Source organism: Neltuma alba, unplaced genomic scaffold (genome assembly GCF_004799145.2).
Source record: "Neltuma alba isolate B1F8T4 unplaced genomic scaffold, ASM479914v2 tig00001633_pilon, whole genome shotgun sequence".
NCBI lineage: Eukaryota > Viridiplantae > Streptophyta > Magnoliopsida > Fabales > Fabaceae > Neltuma > Neltuma alba.
In genome coordinates, this window is record NW_021632543.1 from 849,811 (window position 1) to 871,625 (window position 21,815).

General features: G+C 35.9%; 1 protein-coding gene across 4 annotated transcripts in view; it reads left to right on the forward strand.

Annotated features, from left to right (window-relative positions):
• Window positions 1-21,567, forward strand: part of LOC114760317 (proline-, glutamic acid- and leucine-rich protein 1) — a 33,564-nt gene extending 11,997 nt beyond the window's left edge. Inside the window, exons 1-15 of one of the 4 annotated variants that reach the window (XM_028949581.1) lie at window positions 27-206; window positions 1,442-1,559; window positions 1,664-2,083; window positions 2,324-2,440; window positions 3,029-3,093; window positions 3,837-3,942; window positions 4,634-4,705; window positions 9,915-9,974; window positions 10,573-10,702; window positions 10,774-10,967; window positions 11,070-11,254; window positions 17,099-17,226; window positions 17,519-17,811; window positions 18,989-19,229; window positions 20,590-21,567. In XM_028949581.1, the coding sequence (XP_028805414.1) occupies window positions 1,817-2,083; window positions 2,324-2,440; window positions 3,029-3,093; window positions 3,837-3,942; window positions 4,634-4,705; window positions 9,915-9,974; window positions 10,573-10,702; window positions 10,774-10,967; window positions 11,070-11,254; window positions 17,099-17,226; window positions 17,519-17,811; window positions 18,989-19,229; window positions 20,590-21,362 (2,631 nt within the window). In that variant the 5' untranslated portion in view covers window positions 27-206; window positions 1,442-1,559; window positions 1,664-1,816 and the 3' untranslated portion in view covers window positions 21,363-21,567. Of the gene's footprint in view, window positions 1-26; window positions 207-432; window positions 586-1,441; window positions 1,560-1,663; window positions 2,084-2,323; window positions 2,441-3,028; window positions 3,094-3,836; window positions 3,943-4,633; window positions 4,706-9,914; window positions 9,975-10,572; window positions 10,703-10,773; window positions 10,968-11,069; window positions 11,255-17,098; window positions 17,227-17,518; window positions 17,812-18,988; window positions 19,230-20,589 lie in introns of those variants that run through there. The other 3 variants (XM_028949576.1, XM_028949589.1, XM_028949596.1) reach the window with 3 other exon arrangements.
• The last annotated feature ends 248 nt before the right edge of the window (window positions 21,568-21,815 follow it).

Sequence of the window (21,815 nt, forward strand, 5' to 3'; positions counted from 1 at the left end):
TTTGAATTCCCGCCATCTCCTCTCTCTGACCTTGTTTTCCTTTCATTCTCTTCAGCCACTCTTCTTCACGCATTGTCGCCTCTCATCCTCCGTCCGGACTAGACGGCGCTGACCACAAGGGCAAGTATTCGGAGTTCCGCCACCTCCATTGCCGGACGTCTGGTCGCTTCAGAGTTCTACGAACGTCTTCGTGCTTCTCTCTTCAGGTAGCTTCTTCATGTTTCTCTTTTCTTCTACTTATATCTCTTCCGTCGCCGTGTTTTTCCCTCTGAACATTAGAGGAGTCCCAATCCAACTCCAGCCAATAATCCTCTCCCCGGTCGTCACTCTCAACAATTAAATTTACTTAACTATTTATTTCTCTTTCAAAAAAATTGTCCCGGGAGCCAGGCTTTTTCGAACCGAAGATATTAGCGTTTTATCTTTTTGGGACCAAAGGCATAAACTATTCTTTGAATTTCACTGTTAACTTTTAATTAGCTAATTGAGATTCAATGCCATACATCATGGATTTTTCCATTAATTGATTATGATCCCGCTGCACTTTCTAGGAGATGCTGTTCAGCTGTTCGATAAAATGCTTGTGTAGGATGTGTCTTTTTTGGCCTCTTTAAGTTTCCATTAATGTTTGTGAAAATGGTTTCTACCTATATATTCTCTTTATTTGGCGATTTAAAATTGAGCTTTCCTTATTTATGCATTTGTTTTGCGTTTTGCATTGCTTCCTAAGCAGCGCTGTTATTATGTACTTGTTGGAAAATACTAAAACAATTCATTACAAATTTTTTAAGATTATTGTTGTTTTTATATATATTTTTTTCAATCATATTTTGTGAAACATGATCTAGTCTACTGAATATTCATATTTCCTGGAAAATTTAATTATCATTTGCATTTAAATATTAGATCATCATCCAAGTCTAGCTAGTTGAGTGGGATGCACTTCCATATCAGAAAAGCTGATTATTTTATATGTTTTGCTCCACACACACACACACATGCGCGCACATACATGCTTGCATGGGTGGGTTTGCGTCCATTATCTCCAAAGTTAGTCCTCAGCTTGTTTCATACAGGTATGCTGGTTAAAAGAGTCTTGGTTAATTGTAGGGTCATGTTTGAGTATAAAAACCCCTTTACAAGAGAACAACGTTTATGCTTATGCAGCATACACTTTTGAATATGAAAAAGTCTAGAGTTCAAAAATCATGGTGGGGTTAAGAATAGTAACTTATTGATGCACGATTTTATCAATCATTATGTGATATCATTGGGTATGAATATTATCATGATTGGCATTTGATTCTTCTTAAATTATGAATTGAAAAATGAAACATGGCAATTAGTATATTGTTGCTTCATTTGGTGGACCATGCCTTTTGTTTCCATGATTCTCACCTCTCCTCCTCCATTTGCTGCGCCGCTACTTTCTCCATCGTAGTCGGTCGACACCGTCATCTCTCATGTAGTCTCGTTCATTCTTATCTTCTTTCTCATTGTCTCTGAGTTTGTTCTCTCCAGCTTCGATTAGCATTCTGCAGATTCAGTCCTTCATTAGGGTGATTGTCTGGGTTCGTTCTCTCAGCCCTGATCGATTATTATGTTCTTTGTTCGTTTTCTTCAGCTAATTTTTCTGTTCTAAGCTTTTTTTTTTTTCCTTCAGATTTTTTAGTCCAGCTATTCTACTTCAGAGTTAAGTACCTTGTTATGCTTGAGGCATATTTATGAGACCGAGCATTGCATTATAGAGAGTGCAAGCAAAAGCAAGAGTTCGATCCACTCTTGTATTAGTAAGCTTCGAGCTTCGAATCTTCCCATGGAGGCTTTCACTCATGTCAGCGACATGTATGATGGGGCACTCAAGCCTCGCTTGCTTCATACCCTTATCAAAGACCACCTTCCTGATGAGAAGCATCCCTTTTCGAATCCCTCAGAGCTTTCACGTGTTGTTTCCATTGTCAGAACTCACCATCTCCTTGCTGAAGCCATCACTGACGAGATGAACCAAAAGCAAATTGAGCGATGGAAATCGGCTGTTGATTTGTGGGTCGACTGCATATTGACTCTCACCTCCAGTGACATGGTAAATATGATTATTCTATGGTTGCACTTTGTTTTCAATGAATAGGGGCATTTTTAATTTTTCATATGAGCAAAAGCCGTGATTTTTAGACTGAGTTATTGGTTCCATGGTTGGATTTTTCATACTCTTTACTGCTTCACATACAATAGTTTATGCTTGATTTATAATCGAGTTTTGTTGAGTATGGGATGTTGGAAGGTACATTTATGTGAATTTTATGGTCATATTTCTATGTCGTAGCCAGATAAATGTTGGGCAGGTATCTCTTTGCTGGGGTTTACTTGTCAAGAGTGCAGCTCTCCTCGTTTCCTAGAATCCTGCTCTGAATGGTTTGAGAAGTTGCTACAGTTTTTACAGGTATCAAGCTGTTTTTGTGTGCATTTGGCTTCTTGGCTTGTAAGCTTTCTTGAACTTCCATTTCCTCTTCAAATTTTAACTGTGGATTTCCTGTTGATTAAACTTTATATGTATACTTGTCTCTCCCACGGAAGAACAAAGAAAATCCTGCACAGTCTCTTTTAAAACCCCTTGCAAATCTTGATGAATTTTGGAAAAGAGATGGTAACGTGGGATACAAGAAAGGTGGTTTTGAATGAGGGATGCATGATGACCTCCGAAAGAAAAATAGGAACCATTTATACAATTGTTGATCTCTTTCTCTAGATGATCCCTGAAGTGGCATTCATTTATCAATCAGTTGTCTTTACTTTAGTCATCTAGTATTTGACTATACTATGTGTGAAACTTGTTTGGTTGGACTCCCTATTTGCATTTCTTTTTTCAGCGTATGCATATGCTCAAACACATGCATCACTTGGTTCTGTACATGGTTGAGGGTCTGGATTTGAACTGAGTCATATTTGATTTATTTATATATTTTTTGGTTGTTGCTGTTATTGTTATGTACCTACATCGACATGTCTTTCTTGCTACATATTTAAACAGTCGCCAGCAAGTTCCCATTTTGTGAGGGTGGCTTCCGTTGCTTCGATGTCTGATTTATTTTTAAGGTTAGATCCTTCTTTTTACTCAGATTTTTTTCTTATTCATCAGTGTACAATCGTAGACATGTCCTGTAAAATGCTTATGTTTGGTAGTGATTGACAAAATCCTTTTTGCCCCAGACTAGCAACTCTATATATATATATATATATATTCATCTTTATATATGCTAGATTAGCATGTATAAAGATGTGCAATGAGTAAAATGTTTCACTCTTACACCTTGTTTACTCACCTCTACATATGCACAATCATATGCTTATTGGTTAGTGAGTTTTTCATATGCTATTAATTATTAAATTAAATACATTAATAAAAGTATTGTCAAGTTCCCCAATATTTGGATTCCACACATGCAATGCTTGCTAAATTTCTGAACTATAAATGGGACCTCTTTTTTCCCTTTTTGGGGAAAGGCATTCTTTTGCGTTTTATTTGAATTAATGTCACTGTAATTGTGCAGTTTTGGCTTAAGGAGTGAATAATGTAAATTCATTTTCTGGAGTCTTTCCTTTAAATATTGGTGTTATAAAATATATTACTACAGCCATCTTCTGCTCAGTGCTTCTTGTTCAAGAGTCAGTTTGTTTTCAATAATTGGAGTACAGAGTTGGTTAAGAATGATTACTCAGCAGAACTAAAAACTTGGTTCTTACTTTCATACATCTTTGCCTTGGGTGAAATCAATTAAAAATGATCTGTCTTGAGTCTATTAGCTTGATGATGTGCCTCGTACTCTTTTCTGATATAGGCTGAGTGGATTTCCTAATGTTAAAAAAGATGGGTCTTCCTTTGCTGCAAGAGTTGTTCAACCAGTTCTGAAGCTGTTAAATGATGAGAGCTCAGAGGTTATATTGGTAAGTAGTACTGTACTAGCATAATCTGAAGATTATGATTCTATTTTTAATTCTAAATAATTAATAAAAAAATTCAATAAGTAAAACGGATGAAGATACATATTTTGTTGTGTTGGCAACATTTCTTTTGGCAGGACTTACAAGAAGTAGAAAAATTCTGTGATCATGTTGTGAGACTGGGAGAAACATTTGTTTTGAAGTGAATTTGTGATTAGATTTCATCATGTAGTGAGACGTCATCTTGAGTGAATTACAGCTAAAGGCCCAATATAATTATGAACAACATATGTTGATAGATTAAAAGTAAGTAACCATTTGTTTCACTGCAAAATGCCAAAAGAATATACTCAATTTTCTCACAGTAGTTTTCCTGTTCCTGGAATTGTTTTTCTTTTTTGTTGGAAAAAAAAAAAAGTTTGCAGAATACCTCTACTTTTGCTCCCCCCTTCTTCCTCACTTTGTCTCTCAAAAGTGCGAAGTGATGAACATGTCTTGCTGTTAAAACTTAGCTTGTCTGGAAGACCAAAAGTTTATTATGAATCCCTTTTTTGCTGAATGCTGCAGGCAGTTGACCTGACAATATTACTTTCATTGCATGCTTATCGCCCTAGTTTTTCCTTTTCAGTTCTTTTATATCTGCTTTTTTAACTTAATGGAGATTCATTTGTTGTCTGGGTTGTGTTGCATGCAGGAAGGTGCGCTGCATTTGTTATGTACAATAATGACTTCATTCCCATTTGCTGTTCAACGTAATTATGACAGTGTAAGCTTCTCTTCTTTTTGTTGCAACACTGCGTACATGTTTAATTCAATATATTCAATTAATAGTTTCAAATTGTGTATTCTCTGTGTTTTTCTGGTACAATTGAGTTGTAAACAAATTCCACTAATCTCTTTTAATCAGAAATTTCTGAAGAATATAATTTTTTATTTTAACAAGGAATTCTGATTTATGTAAAATCTAAATAAAATAAATGGTAATTTGGAAAGTACAAACCTTGGAGAACATTGTGAAACTCCAGTTGACAATAAGAACGTGTCTTATCTTACTAGGTGAGATCAACTAAGGGAATTGCAAACCAATTTTTCAAATATATCATCCACCAGTAGATCCTATTTGATAACTTCCTTGAGTGTCCTTCTTGATCATCCTCTACATCTTTTCATGGGTGTAAGGACTGTCTGTCTATTCGGCCCTCCTAATTGTTGTCTCTCTGGGCTTCTTCTATCCATCTTCAAACCAAGCTTATCAAATGGGGTTATGAATTGTGAATCAGAAAGTCTATTTTTTGAACCTTATATTGAAACTTATATTGAAACGTATCAATTATTAAGGATGACATGTATGTAATTTTCATATAAGAGAACATAAGAAGTTTATAGATATTAGCATTTAGCATAAAGAGTAAATATCACAGCACATCAAGATTCAAGTTATATAGTGAAATAGACAAAATGACAGTGACTATATGGGGTGTATACACCTCCTGAAAAATCAAAAAGCCAATACATATCAAATTTCAGTGACAAATAATCTCTATGATTAATTCAAATTCGTAAAGTCACTATCACATTTTAAAACCCTAACTTAAAAAGACTAAACACATCATTCATTACTCATCATTATCTCCAAGATCAATGTTATTCAATTCATCATCATTCTCCATTAACAATGTCACTTCTTATTCGTCCTCCTCCCCATCGTCAACATTTTCTTCATTCTCATTATCTTGTTTTATTATAGATTTCCTTTTGCTATTGGCTCTAGCATTCAGGTTTCTGGGACTTAGAGAAAAAACTCTAATAATCATGATGATATACATATTTAAACTAGAATTAACATAAGTTTAGTTTTAAATAAAATATTATACCTCTCTTCCTTTTCTTTTTGGGAGCTTCCCCATCAAGAGTGAAACTTTCACATATGTCCATCTATGACCCATCAATTGGCAAGCACGAATTTTCTTTTTCAGTAATCTACTCATCATCAAATTCAATATCTAATAAACAGATTGGATCATATGTCAGTCCCCTCTCTTCTTTACTCTTTTGTCTCGTTTCAACTTAAATGTTGTACTTAACAAACAAGTACATTTAACGTTTATTGCTTTAAGTGATTTCTTTGCTTAATATGCACTTCATCAAAGATGCTCTAATATCCAATTTCTCTCATTCAATAACATTACATGTGGGACTCAAGATTCTCATGGTTATCTCTTGTAATTCCTTACTTTCTCCATAACTTTCCCACCAAAGAGCTACTAAAACAAATGCAATAATATTTTAGAAATGCTTTCGAAAATTTAGATTTACTTGGAATTAAAAATTAAACTCTGAAAAATAGTACTCCTCCGTTTCTTAATATAAAACCTATTTAACTATTTTGATTAAATTAAGGACGTTAATTAAATTAGGTAATAATCATAAATATGGCATATGTTTCCCAACATACCCTTAGTTAAAAGACGTATTTAACTACTTTGATTAAATTAAAGAAGTTAGTTAAATTAGATAATAATCATAAATATGGCATATGTTTCCCAAAATACCCTTAGTCAAAACTTCTTTAAAAAACTTACATTTCAAAAAATATTTTAAATTATTTTATTAAAAATATAAAACGGTAGAATTGATGGCTATGGGGAATTAATGAGTAGTAAATACTCACTCACTTTATAAAATATGTAGGTGTATTATTAATGAGTAATAAGTATTATTGTGGTATTTAATTATTTAATAGGAGTAATTTAGGAAAGAATTGATAAATATGAGAAATAGGTCCTATATTAAAGACCAGAGGAGTATAATTTAGAGAAAGGTATTATAGTTTTTTTTTTTTTTTGGGTCTCTAGTAGTATTTATTGCCATGCTCCTTCCAAAAAACCTTTTAGCAGCCTTGAATGCCTCAAGTTGTTGATCAATTGCAAATCTTGTCCTTCTGTTTAGAACCATTCTCTCAATACTTTCATATAAACCATAATAAATTTCGTTGTCCGCATTAAGTCTTTTGTTATAATGGAATCTAATAAAACAATAAATGAATTTTGTTTTTCTAACATACACTTGAGCAATAAGTGCATAAAACTTACTTAGGATTAAGATAGTAGGTAACTGCATGGATAAGCCTATATAGTTGCAAATTCCAATGGGTATCAATGATTTTCCACACCTTATACCTTGATTCATCCTTTTGAAAATTTTCAGCAATTTTTTTTTCTTTTGGCTCTACCCATTGCTTCATAAATATATGGTTCTATTTCACCATTTACAAGTCCGGAGAGCATTCTTTTGCTGTAATATGCAACTTAATGTATGGTAAGCGGTTGCAAATTTAGTCACTATTGATCTAGCTAATTCTCTTCCCTTGGAATACTTTCAATACAAGTCAAGGACCCATGCCATATATTTATAAAGCCATGGATAGAGCTAAAGATGAAATTGCTGAAAATTTTCAAAAGAAGGAATCAAGGTATAAGAAGGTGTGGAAGATCATTGATATTCATTGGAATTTGCAACTACATAGGCCTCTTTATGCGGCTATCTACTATCTTAATCCTAAGTAAGTTTTAAATATTTATTCTTTAAGTGTATGTTAGAAAAACAAAACTTATTTATTGTTTTAGTAGGTTCCATTAGGACAAAAGATTTAATAACAACAAAATTTATTATGGTTTATATGAAACTATTGAGAGAATGGTTCTGGATATAAGGATTATTTGCAACTGATCAACAACTTGAGGCATTCAAAGTTGCTAAGAGGCTTTTTGGAAGGAGCATGACAATGGATACTATAGAGACAAAAAGCAACGCAGTACCTTTCTCTTGTCTCTACTATTTCTTAGAAATTAATTTTTAATCCATAATTTATCATTAGAAAGCATTACTAAAATATTAATACATTTGTTTTGGTAGTTTCTTGGTTGAAAAGTTAGGGAGAAGGTAAGGAGTAACAAAAGGTAGCCATGAGAGTTTTAAATCTCACATGCAGTACTATGGATGTGAGAAAAATTGGAGCACCTTTGATCAAGTGTATACTAAGCGATTAATGTACTTGTGTGTGAGAAGTACAACCTTCAACTTGAGATAAGACAAAAGAGTAGAGAGGAGAAGGGGGGAGACATATGATCCAATCTGTTTATCAGATATTGAATATGATGATAAGTAGACTATTGAAAAAGAAAATCCATGCTTGCTAATTGATTAGTCATGGATGGATATACATGGAAGTTTCACTCTTGATGAGGGAGTCCAAGCAAGAAAAGGAAGAGAGGTATAATATTTTATTTAAAACCAAACTTAGGTTGATTCTAGTTTAACTATATACCATCATGCTTATTAAGTGGTTTTTTTTTTGGGTCTAGATCCAAGAAACTTGAATATCAAAGCTAACAGCAATGGGAAACCTATAATGGGAAAAGTAATGAGAATGTTGAAGATGGGGAGGAGGAGGATGAAGAAGAAGTGACATTGTTAATGGAGGATGATGATATATTAAGTGATGTTGATCTTGTGGAGATAATGATGAGTGATGAATATTTTTAGTCTTTTTAAGTTAGGGTTTTAAAGTGTATTTGAATTGATCTTGGGGACTATTTGTCATTGAAATTTGATATGTATAGGCTTTTTTTATTCTTTTAGGAGGTGTATAGAACTTATATAGTCACTATCATTTTGAGTATCTCGTTGTATAACTTTAGTCTTGATGTGTTTTGATGTTTACTCTTTATGCTATTATGTACAAACTTTTGATGTTTTCTTATATGAAAAAAGTAGACTTTCTAATTCACAAGTGGTATCCCGACTTGATAACCTTGCTTACAACAGTTAGATAAAACTTCCCTTTATGCTTAATAGGCACTTTGTGATCACAAATAATTCCTAATGTCTTCCTATATTTCAACGACACAACTTGTATCCTATGGTTTAGCAACTCCAATTAACAGGGAGCCAAAAATTCTGAATAAAAATCAAGAACAGTGTATGACGAAAAAGCAGGCCCCTTTTTGAATGTGGCACTTGCTATAGTTTACTTGAATTCTGCTTCACCAAAACTATGGACTGTGCGAATAGCCATTAGGGGTGTTCAGAAACCCAATATCATGCAGGGAAACTGCCAACCCAATAATCACTGCTACTCATGTAAGCCCTGGTAATTTAATTCCTTGGTGATATACTCCTTCAGTCCTTAATATAAGACCTATTTAGTTAATTTGATAAAATTAATAAAGTTAGGTAAGTTAGTTAATTATATGAAATATGACATTTTTTCTAAAACATTATAATCATCTTTCTTAATATCCTTTCTCTCTTTTTTAGTTGATTATGATTGAAGGAGTATCAATAAGGATAATTTAGGAAGAATTGATAAATATGATAAATAGGTCTTATATTGAGGACCAAAATCAATTCAACAATTAGGTCCTACATTAAGGACTGGAGAAGTAAATTTTATGGGTCTTCAATTTCTTTAAGGATCAGCAATGGTTGTTGTAACAGGTTTTGGGAGGATGCTTGGGTGGGGAATTATCTCTCTTCCAAGCTTTCGTAAGACCAGTTCTTCTTTGCCTAATATCCCAGTTCAAAGCTTAATTGATTCAAGGGACTGGTCATTCTTGAAATTTCCACTTTCAAAGGGATGTTATGGATAAGAATTCTTATAAATTTGAATCCCTATGTTTCTTGTTCCCATTTATCTTTCAAGCACCGCAATCAGACAGTTCTGATTATACATTCAATGAATAACTGTAAAACAAACGTTCAGCATCTTCCTCTTCTATCATTTGCATTATGTGAACGAATGGTAAATTAACTCAACTATATTTAGAAGGCTGAATGAGCAACCACATTCTGTAGTTGCTTCTTAGTGGAATAAGCTGTTGGAGTTCATGGGTGAGCATTGGGTGTCTTCTGAATTCAGGGCACCCTCTCCTCTCAATGTTATTGTGGCTTGATGAGTATTTCAATTCATGCAGGTTGAATTTGCTGTTGCTTCTAAACTTATGTCAGGAGGATTCAGTCAACATCTGTTGAAGGTAATGTGCCTCCTCTTTCTCAACTGTCTACAAAAGCTGAGGTTTAATTATTTGCTCCGCCTTGAAGTTGCTGGCCTACAAAAGCTTAGGAAAGAAGACACAATAATAAATAATTGGTTATATTATGTAGCAACCTTTGTGGCCTTGGCAAGTTAGTGGCCTCATTTCTCTATTATACCTTTTTTTGATCATTATATAAAAATTTCTATTGCCTTTTCGTTATTTTTTCAAGATGGGGATACGAGAGTCACTATTTATCCTCAAAATCTCTTTTTTCATTCCCTTCCATTTTATTAAATGAGCCCTAATCAAATATCCTACTTCTATTGGGACACTTGCATGAGCTAATAGAAGTTTAACCCCTGACTAAATCTTAAATACCCTAATCACCTGTACCAACCTTGTTTCCTGATTATAATGATATCATTACTGTCATAACAACATAAAATTGAGTATTTTCTCAATATGCATTAGAATATTGAACTCTTTTTCTCTGGATGTATGGTCTCTTATTAAAAAGTGTGTGCGTGCATATATGTATAGAGAGGGTCCTGATAATATTATGTGTCCTGGCTTTTGTTTGGTCTTGTAATTCCAGAAACTAGCTTATTCCCTAGCATTGCTTCCAAAATCAAGAGGAGATGCAGAAAGCTGGTCTGTGTTGATGCAGAAAATTTTGGTCATAATAAATGATCAATTGAATCATTCCTTTCAAGGTCTAGAAGAAGGTATATGTCACTGTTATTTGATTTATTGGCGTGGTTAATGACAGTAGTTGACTACTTTGCACATATTGCAGAAACCAAGCGCTATGAATTTGTTAAATTATTGGTTCCACCTGGAAAAGATCCTCCTGCAGCTTTAGGAGGCTATATATCTGCTGAAAAAGCAAGTTATAAAGCAACAAAAAAGTCTGAGCAGTCATCAGCCTCTATTGTCTCTACACTTTTGCATTGTTGTTGCACAATGCTCACAAATTCCTATCCCTTTAAGGTACTGTTTAGTTCTTTCAAGAGAGAATGAGGGTCCAATTTGTATCACTGCAAATTTTTCTGATTTAGAAAAATGGTGGAAATCAACTTGATGATTTGCCAGGTAAATGTTCCTGTTCGCATGTTATTGGTCCTTGTTGACAGAGTACTGATGGTGAATGGATCTCTGTCACAAATGTCAATGCCCTTTGTGACTTCCAAGCAGCAAGAGGATATTTGTTCTGAACTTCCTGTTTTGCACTCATATGCCCTGGAATTGCTGACTGCTGTTGTGAAGGGTGTGGGCAGGTATGTGTGCTTAATACCTTTTTCCCTCCTTTCTATGGTATAACCATGAAAAGAAAAGGATGAAATGCTCTGTTGGTAGTGCAACTTATGATATAAATGAAATATTGAACTTTCTGGAACCTGAAGAGTTTTGATGTGTCAAAAGTCATTTATATTGATGCCTTTGTCTTGCCTTTCTTGAGTTTACTTTCTTTGCCTTGGTCTATAACTTGCAATAATTTGTCTCACAATGTTTTCACAAAACATGCTCTAGCTCATGGACATTTGATTTGTATTTATTGCCTCATTGTCCTGTACATGTATTATTGTGTTTTGATTTCTTAGTTATTTAATTTATTGTTCGTATTGTTACTTTATTGTCAAATTTTGCTTCTTAATACACATCATTTTGAAGGTTCTTGCACATATTATGGATTTTGTCATGTGTAACTCATGATATCAATCTCAGCTTCTGTTGTAAAAAACTTTGTTCTGAACATGATTACTATTATTTGGCTATTATTAGTTCTCTGATAGAAGTCGAACGCAAAAACTGAATGTTTATTCAACTAGGACGGTCGATACATATAGGAGAAGAAGATGCGATAATATCGCATGTAATCTTATCTAAATCAATCCTAAAAACTAATCACAACAAATCTGGAAGAATTATTTAAATTCCTAAATAAGAGGCAGAAAATAATGCTAAATAAAAGGAGTGTAATTAATCAAAATGGAGTAGGATCATGTTCGGTTTGGGCCTAATGAGAAGGAGCCCACTTTCAACACTCCCCCTCAAGCTGGCGAATAGATGTTGATCATTCCTAGCTTGTTTGTAAGCTCTTCGAATTTGGCTTTGACCAATGGTTTGGTCATCATGTCTGCAATTTGTTTTCCTGTAGAGATGTAAGCCAGATCAACCACTTTAGCCTCTATTTTTTCTTTGATAAAGTGATGGTCAATTTTTACATGCTTCATTTGATCATGTTGAACGGGATTGTTGGCAATTTTTAGGGCCGCCAAGCTGTCGCCCCACCTCTAAACAGGTGTAATTACTTCAATGCCTAGTTCTCGTAGTAGGCTAACAATCCATATTCCCTCACAAATTCCTAGAGCCAAAGCTCTAAATTCTGATTCTGCTGAGCTTCTTGATACAACTAGCTGTTTCTTGCTCCTCCAAGTAACAAGATTTCCCCAGACGAATGTGCAGTAACCGGTAGTGGAGTGTCTGTCATTAACTGCTCCTACCCAATCGGCATCAGTGTACACTTCTGTGTTTCTACTATCTTCTATGTCGGGTGCCCTTTTGTTTGCATCAGTATATATCTGAACTCCTTTCTGATCTCCCTTAGAGAAGAAGAGACCCTTACTTGGAGTTCTCTTAAGATATTTGAGAATTCGTTCAACCGCCTCCATATGTTCCTTTTGGGGACTGCTTGCAAATTGACTCAACCCCAACTGCAAATGATATGTCTGGCCTTGTGTGGGATAGGTATATTAATTTTCTAACCAACTTCTGGTACCTTCCTTTGTTCGCTGTTTTTCCGTCTGGCTTTATTTCTAGTTTGCAATTCTGTTCCATCAGGGTTTCTGCTTGTCTTGTTCCTAACATCCCGGTTTCCTTGAGAAGATCTAGTGTGTATTTCCTTTGAGACAAGCTGATGCCTTTCTGTGATCTGGCAACTTCCAATCCCAGGAAGTACCTTAGGTAGCCTAGATCCTTTACCTCAAATTCTGAGGCTAATTTCCTCTTCAATGTTGTGATTTCATTGTCATCATTCCCTGTTAATACAATGTCATCCACATAGACAATTAACACAGTTATTTTATGATCAATGCGTTTGACAAATAGTGTGTGGTCTGTTTGGCACTGTTTGTAGCCAAATCCAGTGATTGCCGGCATGAACCTCCCAAACCACGCTCTTGGTGATTGTTTAAGTCCATATAGAGACTTGCGTAGCCTACATACCTTACCTTCATTTCTTGATTCTTTGAGCCCAAGGGGTATTTCCATGCATACTTCCTCTTCTAAGTAGCCATTCCAAAAGGCATTTTTTATACCCAATTGATATAATGGCCAATCCAAGTTTGCAGCTAGTGAGAGCAAAACGTTTATAGTGTTGAATTTGGCCACTGGTGCAAAGGTTTCTTGGTAATCTATACCATATGTTTGGGTGAAGCTTTTTGCTACTAATCTGGCTTTGTACTTGTTGGTGCTTCCATTTGGATTATCCTTTTTAGTAAATACCACAGTTTTCCCTTGAGGCAAATCAACAATATCCCAAGTTCCATTTTTAATCAAGGCCCTTAGTTCTTCGTCAATTGCCAATTTCCAATTATGATCAACTATTGCCTCATTAACTGTTCCTGGGATCTCTTCTTTGTCTATATTGACAACAAAGGTCTTAAATCGAGAGGTGAGTTTGTCATAAGAAACATACCTACTTATCGGGTACCGTGTACAGCTTCTTTTTCCCTTTCTGAGAGCTATGGGCCATTGGAGATCTACAGGATTAACCTCAGGTATGGATTCATGACTTGGCCTTGGAACATTAATGGGCTCTTCACCGGTATGGTTCAAAAGAAGACTCGGTATGATTAGGAAGAGGAGAAGCAGGTCTGGTTGTGGTCTCAGGTTGGAATTCTGATGTGTTAGAGGTAGTTTCTGGTGTGTTGGGTGTGATCTCTGTGGCTAAGGAGGGTGGTTTAGGTGGTTCAGTAACTTCAGGATTGAGAAAGGTGACATCTAAGGATGTTTGGTCATCTAGAGATGTTTAGGTGTTATTGGTAGGATTGCTACTTTGCTGTTCAGATTGTTGATCTATCCAGATTGGCCATTCACTACCTCTCTCCCCCTAAATAGGTAATTTGGGATAGAAAGGTAGGTTTTCAAAAAATTTAACATTCATAGCAACATACACTCATTTTGTGATAGGAGAATAACACTTGTAGCCCTTTTGAGTAGGAGAGTACCCTAGGAATATATATTTAATTGATCTAGACTCAAGTTTTCCTTTGTCACCATCAAACACAAATGTTGTACACCCAAAAACATGTGGAGGAAGAGAATGAATGAGATAAGAGTGAGGATAAGTTGCTAAGAATTTTTGATGGCATACAATTGATCAAATATGCAGCGGTAAGCACAGCATCTCCCCAATAAAAATTTGGTACATTTTGACTCAGTAACAGAGATCTAGTGACTTTTAAAAGATGTCGGTTTTTGCATTCAGCTACCCCATTTTGTTGGGGTGTATTGGCACAGGACTTTGATGGAGAATGCCTTTTTCAGTTAAAAAAGGTTGTGAGGTGAGAATTAACAAATTCCTTTCCATTATCACTCCGAAAAATCTTAATTAAAGTCTAGAATTGATTTTGGACAAAGGTATAAAAAATTTTAAAAATAGAGAACACCTCAGATTTTTCTTTCATAAAAAACAGCCATGTTAAGCGAGTATGATCATCTATAAATGTTACAAACCATTTGGCCTTAGAGGTAGTAGCAACCCGAGAAGGACCCCAAACATCACTATGAATAAGAGCAAAAGGTTGTGTAGGTGTGTAGGCATGAGATGGGTAAGAAGTACGAGTCTGTTTGGCTAGTTGACAAGTTTTGCAATAAAACTGAAAATTCCTTTTATTCATAGAATTTGGAAACAAAAATTTCATGTAATCAATACCTGGATGTCCAAGTCTAAAATGCCATAACATAAAATCTTCTATAGAAGAAAAACTAGAGGTTTGGGAAGTAGATGCAGCCACATATCTATTAGTTGTAGTTCCTTCAAGGTAGTACAGCCCATTATGTTTCTTAGCTTTGCCAATCATCCTCCCTAAGATTAAGTCCTGAAAATCACAATGAAGCTTATCAAAGATAATGAGACAATTTAATGCATGGGTTGCACAATTCACAGATAGCAAGTTGCAAGGGATTTCTGGAACATAAAGGACATTTTTTAGTACTATATTATCTGAAATAGTAACAGTTCCTGATCCCTTAACCTTAGCATATGTATTATTAGCAACCTGAACTCGAGTATGTTCAGAATATGGCCTAAATTCATAAAATAATTCCCGGAACCCAGTAATATGATCAGTAGCACCTGAATCAATAATCCATATATTTTTGGATCTGGTTACAGGGCTTAGTGCAGCAAGTAGAATAGTACCTGAATGAGCTAAGGTAACAAAGGGGGTAGATTTCTCATTATTTTTCTCACCAGAGTACTTGTCCAAAATCTGTCTAAGCAACGTGAGTTCATCAACACTCAGACTCCCACTGTCCGAATTCACTGTGAGTAGACCTTTACCATCTCCCCTGTTTCGTTGCTTCAAGTGTGCTGGCTTTCCATGAATTTTCCAGCAAGTGTCCCGAGTATGCCCATTCTTATTGCAATGATCACATCTCAAGGAAGACTTCCTCCCTTTTTGGTCACCTCCCCGGTTACTTCGTGTGACCATAGCTGATCCCTCTGTCCCTAGTGCAAGGGAAAGAGACAGAAAAGGAGAAGTGATGCCAGAGGTGATGTGAATGAGTTCTTTTCAACTCTCCTCATATCTGACCATACTGAAGATTTCTTCAAGGGATGGGAGTGGTTGCATTCCCATTATGCATCCTCTTACATCCTCAAACGTGTCGTTAAGACCGAGAAGAAAGTCAAAACATCTTTCTCGTTCTATTACCTTTTTGAAGTTCATTCTATCAGATTGGCATGCCCAATGACATACCTCATATAAATCGAGTTGCTGCCATAACTTCATTAGTGCACTGAAATATTGGGTCGCCATTTTCTGCCCCTGCGTGAGAGATCGCAACATTTGCTTTACTTAAAGGAGTGCCACTGTGTTATCTTTAGTGGAGAAGGTGCTCTTGGCCAATTCCCATATTTCTCGAGCAGAGTTGGCCAGGAGATAATTCTTGCTAATGTCGGTATTCATGGAATGAATCAACCATGTCATCACCAAATTATTTTTGGCGCACTAGGCTGCATACTTCGAGTCCTTTGGTTCTGGTGGTTTCAGGTCCCATGTCAAGTAATGTTCCTTGTTTCGTCCTCTTATGAACATCAGAACATTCCTGGACAATTGTAGATAGTTTTTGCCATTTAATTGGTGCGTAATCATCATCTGCAAGAAGGAGTCAGCAGCTGGAATTATTCCCGTCGAACACGATGCTCCAGATTGAGGGCTTCCTTCGAATTCGGCCATCGCGTGGGAGTCTCCTGCACTTCTCGACGGATTCTGGGTAGAGTCGCTGCTGGTGGTGAAGACTTGTGATGGTCCGATCATCGCATCTCTTAAGGACCGAGCCATTGCTCTGATACCATGATGGAAGTCGAATGCGAAAACTGAATGTTTATTCAACTAGGACAGTCGATACATATAGGAGAAGAAGATGCGATAATATCGCATGTAATCTTATCTAAATCAATCCTAAAAACTAATCACAACAAATCTGGAAGAATTATTTAAATTCCTAAATAAAAGGCAGAAAATAATGCTAAATAAAAAGAGTGTAATTAATCATAATGGAGTAGGATCATCTTCTGTTTGGGCTTAATGAGAATGAGCCCACTTTCAACATTCTCCAACTGCTGCGGAGTGTCTATCAGTTATGTCTTTTATCCAAACTAAAATCCTTTTTAAGCTTTCTCCGTTCTTGCTTCCTCTTCCTTTTTCATTGCTTCAATTTATGATAAGTAATTTGGTTTCCTTTTTGGTTCTTTTTTTCCTTGATCAGCTTGTCATCTTTCACTCTATACCATGTATGACTTTGGGTGTGATTGATTTCCTCATTTATCTTTTGTGCATTTTATTTCTTGCAAAATTGCAGAATTCTCCTTATTGACAATATATGTAATGCAGTCAACTGTTACCACATGCTGCCTTGACCGCTCGAATAATTACAATGTACTTCAAGATGTGTGCATTGCCAGAATTAAGAATCAAAGTCTATTCCATCGCAAGAATTCTCCTTATATCCATGGGTGTTGGTATGTACAATTTCTTTACAGAGATGTCTCCTTTCTTACTGTTGATATCATTTTGTTGACAAAGAGTGGCTATTTGAACTGTCTTGTTCTGAACCACTGGAGGTGTACTTTCAAATTCCCATTTTTCTTTCATTGGGTTTAACTATGTTGTTGATCTGTGGCTAAAAGCTCAATGGAATAATTGCTTTACCATCGGGCTCTATGCTAACATTTTTCAATTAGAAAAAGTGAATAATTCCATGTACTAATAAAATATTAACATTTTAGTTTACTAATCAGTCATTGTGAACAGGAATGGCTTTATGCCTTGCACAGGAAGTGGTCAACAATGCCTTTGTTGATTTGAGTACCATCAGGAAAAAGGGTCCTGGCACATCGAGTCTTTCAAATTCAAATGCAGCTACTAAAGCATTGCTACAGCCAAAAAGTAGAAAAAGGAAGCATAAGAGTATGACAGGTTCTCTTCAGCATCAGGAGCATGATGAAGTTAGCTTTTCGGCAGCAGATGCTCCAAAGAACTATCCAGCGACTCCAATTTCTCTGAGGATAGCTGCGCTTGAAGCGCTTGAGGTTCTTATCACTGTGGTAAGTTATATTTCACATCTTCATGGATGTTTACCTCCTTCATTGGCTTTTTAGGTTCCTCCCCCCCCCCCCCCAATTTCCACATCATCGGTGAAATCAATTTGTGCAAACTGTAAAGTGAGACAACCGTCATAAAATCAATCACAATGCTATCCTGGCAAGCCACAATTATAAAGATTCTTTCTTGTACACTTTCATTTATCCAAACAACTACAGTTTTTAAAATCATTTGATTAATTGATATCTGAAATGGGTGATCTACAGTTTTACAAAAAAATGATTGTTTTGACACAATGCTGGCATGAGTGATTCGTGATAACCATTATTATTTAATTTTAACTCTGCTTTTAGCTAGTTGACTTAAGATTTACAAAAGTAATTACTATCCCAAAAAATGAAGGAATAAGAATACTTCTCTTTTTCGTTGCTTTTTGTAATAGACTGGCAGACAGCCTAGAGAACAAAGCTTCCACGGTTTGCAGGCTTCGAAGAGGGCTGGACCTACTTTTGGTCTCCTTATATGTAGCCTTACCCTGCATTCTTTTTGGGTTGTTTTTTTTTCTTAATAGGGAAAAAATTATTGGATGGAATTAGAATATAGGAGAATAATGCATCCTGTGATGGAACAAGAAAATAGAGAATCACAATGATCGGAAAAGCCCAAAAAAAAAAAAAACTTAGTGTGTAAGGACACCAAACTGAAGATCTATAAACATTATCTCACATAAAAGAGAGGCTGTTGAAGAATCGGGCAATGTGCTTTGGAGGGAAGTGTCTGAAGATTTTCATAATAAAACATTAAATCCTGACAAATTGATCTTAATCTAATGATACAGAATTCTTCTTATTCTCCAAAAAATGGTGGCGTCTTCAACACCCCCCCCCCCCAAAAAAAAAAAAAAAAGCAAAACAACCCCACACACACAAAACCAAATTCTCTCCGTCCTCATTCCAATAAAGGGCAGTGTCATCAGCAAACCATAGATATGAATACATCCCCTGGTAACCTACAGAAATACATTTAATTAAATCCTCTATTAACAGCTCTACAAAAATCTTAAAATTTTCTTGTAGGCTAATGCATGCAAGTGATTGCATCGTTTTTTTTTTTTTTTTTTTTTTGGGGCCTTTGAATAGAATATTAATTTGCGCACAACATTTTTATCACTTTCGACAGGGTGGCAGTTTAAAATCTGAAATATGGAGGTCAAAAGTTGATAATCTTTTGATAGTCATAGCAGTTGACTCATTTGAAGGATGGGTCAGTGAGGAAATAAATACGTTTGAGCAAAAGGAGTCTGCTGTTACTTCTGCTGATTTGCAGCTTGCTGCATTACGTGCTCTTTTGGCCTCGTTCCTCTCATTTTCTCGAGCACGACCCCCACATTTAGCTCAGGGTCTTCAACTATTCCACAGAGGTACTTTCATTCATCGATATGGAACTCTTGCCATTATCGTTAATCTTCTTATTCCTCCTTAAAGTAGCAAATAATTGATAAATTTTTTATGCTTCCCAAGAAGAAATATTCGTAGAAATTGCTGTTAGGAAGATTAGTGGTTCTTGTCATATAAAATTGGGTATTGACTGTTAAAAGAAACAGTGTTTACACCTTACAGATGAGAGGAAGTGTTCAACTTCATTTTATATTATGCTTCAATTTCTTCAACGTTTTGTTTTCTAATTTTTGCTTTGTCACTTGGTTGTTTTTTTGTAAAGCATTTGAGAGTCAAGCCAAAAAAAATTGAATTATCCCCCAATCTACTGTAGATAGTATGTGAACTTAATTCCATCTAGGACAGCTTATGGTGGTCCCTGATAACAAGGGAGGTAACTCAAATTTCGTCTCTGGAGTACCACTCTGGCCCTCCTGTTATTTTGGTGAATACTGCCTTATACCACCATTATTAGCTTAGTACCCATTCGTGTTAATGGTAAACTCGATACTTTTTCAGTATTATCTGCGCATTTTTTGCCACTGTTAGCATGATATGAGAGTCATGAAATCCATTCTTAAGCCTTTATAGATTGTCACCCTTGGTCTTATGTCCAAAATTTTTATTGACCAGAGAGCAAATGGAATATATTTTTCATGTATATTCATGATCAGAAAGGGAGATTATATACATAAGAGAGGAGTCCTAGGCATTAATAGCTCATTAATAGGAGATAATATCCTATCGTATAATATCCTATGATATCTGATTTGATCCTATACTAACTACAATATATCTACATATCTTTACACTCCCAGATGTCAATCATGCCCAACTTGTTACAAAGATAGTCAACCCGAACCCCATTTAAAGCTTTAGTAAGGAGATCACCCAATTGGTCACTGGATTTCACGTGTCCTGTTGAGATGAAATTTTCCTTAATCTTATCCCGAACAAAATGACAATCAATCTCAATGTGTTTTGTGCGTTCATGAAACACTGAATTAGAAGCTATGTGTAAGGCTGCTTTATTGTCGCACCACAATTTTGCTGGTAACAAGGCTTTAAGACCAACCTCCTTCAGTAATTGATGTATCTAGACTATCTCGCACACAGATTGTGCCATAGCTCTATATTCTAGTTTCAAATTGTCTCTGCAGCAATTTGATGACCATAAACTGACTGATCATGAAAATTGCATGCTAACCAGACACTGTTTACACTTCGTGAGTATGAAAGTAGATGTGTTGGCTTTTAAGTTTTTTATGAGAACAGTTCATATCTGCTTTTTCTTGAAACTTAAATACAAAACCGTTATTAACTGCATGGAATCTATTTGTGCAGGAAAACAACTAATTGGAACGAAACTTTCTGAGTTTTGTGCCTATGCACTTCTAGCATTGGAAGTGCTCATACATCCAAGGGCACTTCCATTGGTAGACTATTCTGTAAGTCGTAATTCTTTTGGTGAAGCTCTCAGTAATTTTGGAGATGGCTACGCTATTGGCCAGAACATAAGTAACCCTTTTAGGTCTCAGCAAGTGGGATACGATACTCCTGAATCAGATGATGATTTGTGTCAAAAGTGGCTGGAGGATGGCACAGAGCCAGACGTGCCATTGGCCGAGGGGGCAAAGCAACCTGAAGAGCCTTTTGGGATATCTAGAGATAAGGACCCATCCAGCACCAAAGAGCCTGAGAGGAGCAAGATGTCCGAGACTGCCACTTGTGCAGATATTGAAATGACAACTGTTGAGGATGAAAATGTCAACAAATCAGACCGCCCTGGTGAATCTGCCATGCAATTTCACCCCATACCTTGCACAAGCATTTCTCATGCTGAAGCTTCTTGTAGATCTGTAGTTGTTGAGTCAGTTCCTGAGAAGATTGTTGCAGATAGCACAGTGCCTCATACAGGTAGTAAAATGGAATCAAGCCAAGAAGCCTCCATCGGCAAAGACAGTGAATCAACTTACCTAAGCGACAGAATGCCAAGGACCTCAGATTTGAACAAGGATCAGGGATTTGCACCGAAATTGGATCATGATGGTTCATCTGACGATGATGATGATTTACCTGATATTGTGGATGCGGACCCAGATTCTGATTCCAGCTAGGGAAATCTGCCATGAATCCAAAGTTTCATGAGGAAGACGTAGTGTAGCTTAGGGTCATTCTTTTTGTTTTCCCCCTCTCTGCTTAAACAAACATGGCTCTAAATTTCTTAAACAGGTAGGAAATGGGGACGTATAAATCACCAGAGCCCAAGGCACAGATAGTTTAGTGACAGCAAATTTCTACCAGGCAGTGCCAGGCGTTTAAGATATATAATCTTAAAGTGCAGTTAATTTCCAAAAAGTTGGGTGGAAATTGTAGGAGTTTTGAATCGTTATTTGGATATGGTTGGATTTATATATTTTAATGTGGACTCGAATATTGTTTTGTTATATCTACTGGAAAAAGCCAAAGTAAAAGATATAACGAGGCAAAAAAGTTTGAAGAGAAATGCCTTATCCGGAGGAAGGCAAGTTTTTGCCAATGGTTCATTATTTCACTCTTTCCCATTTATT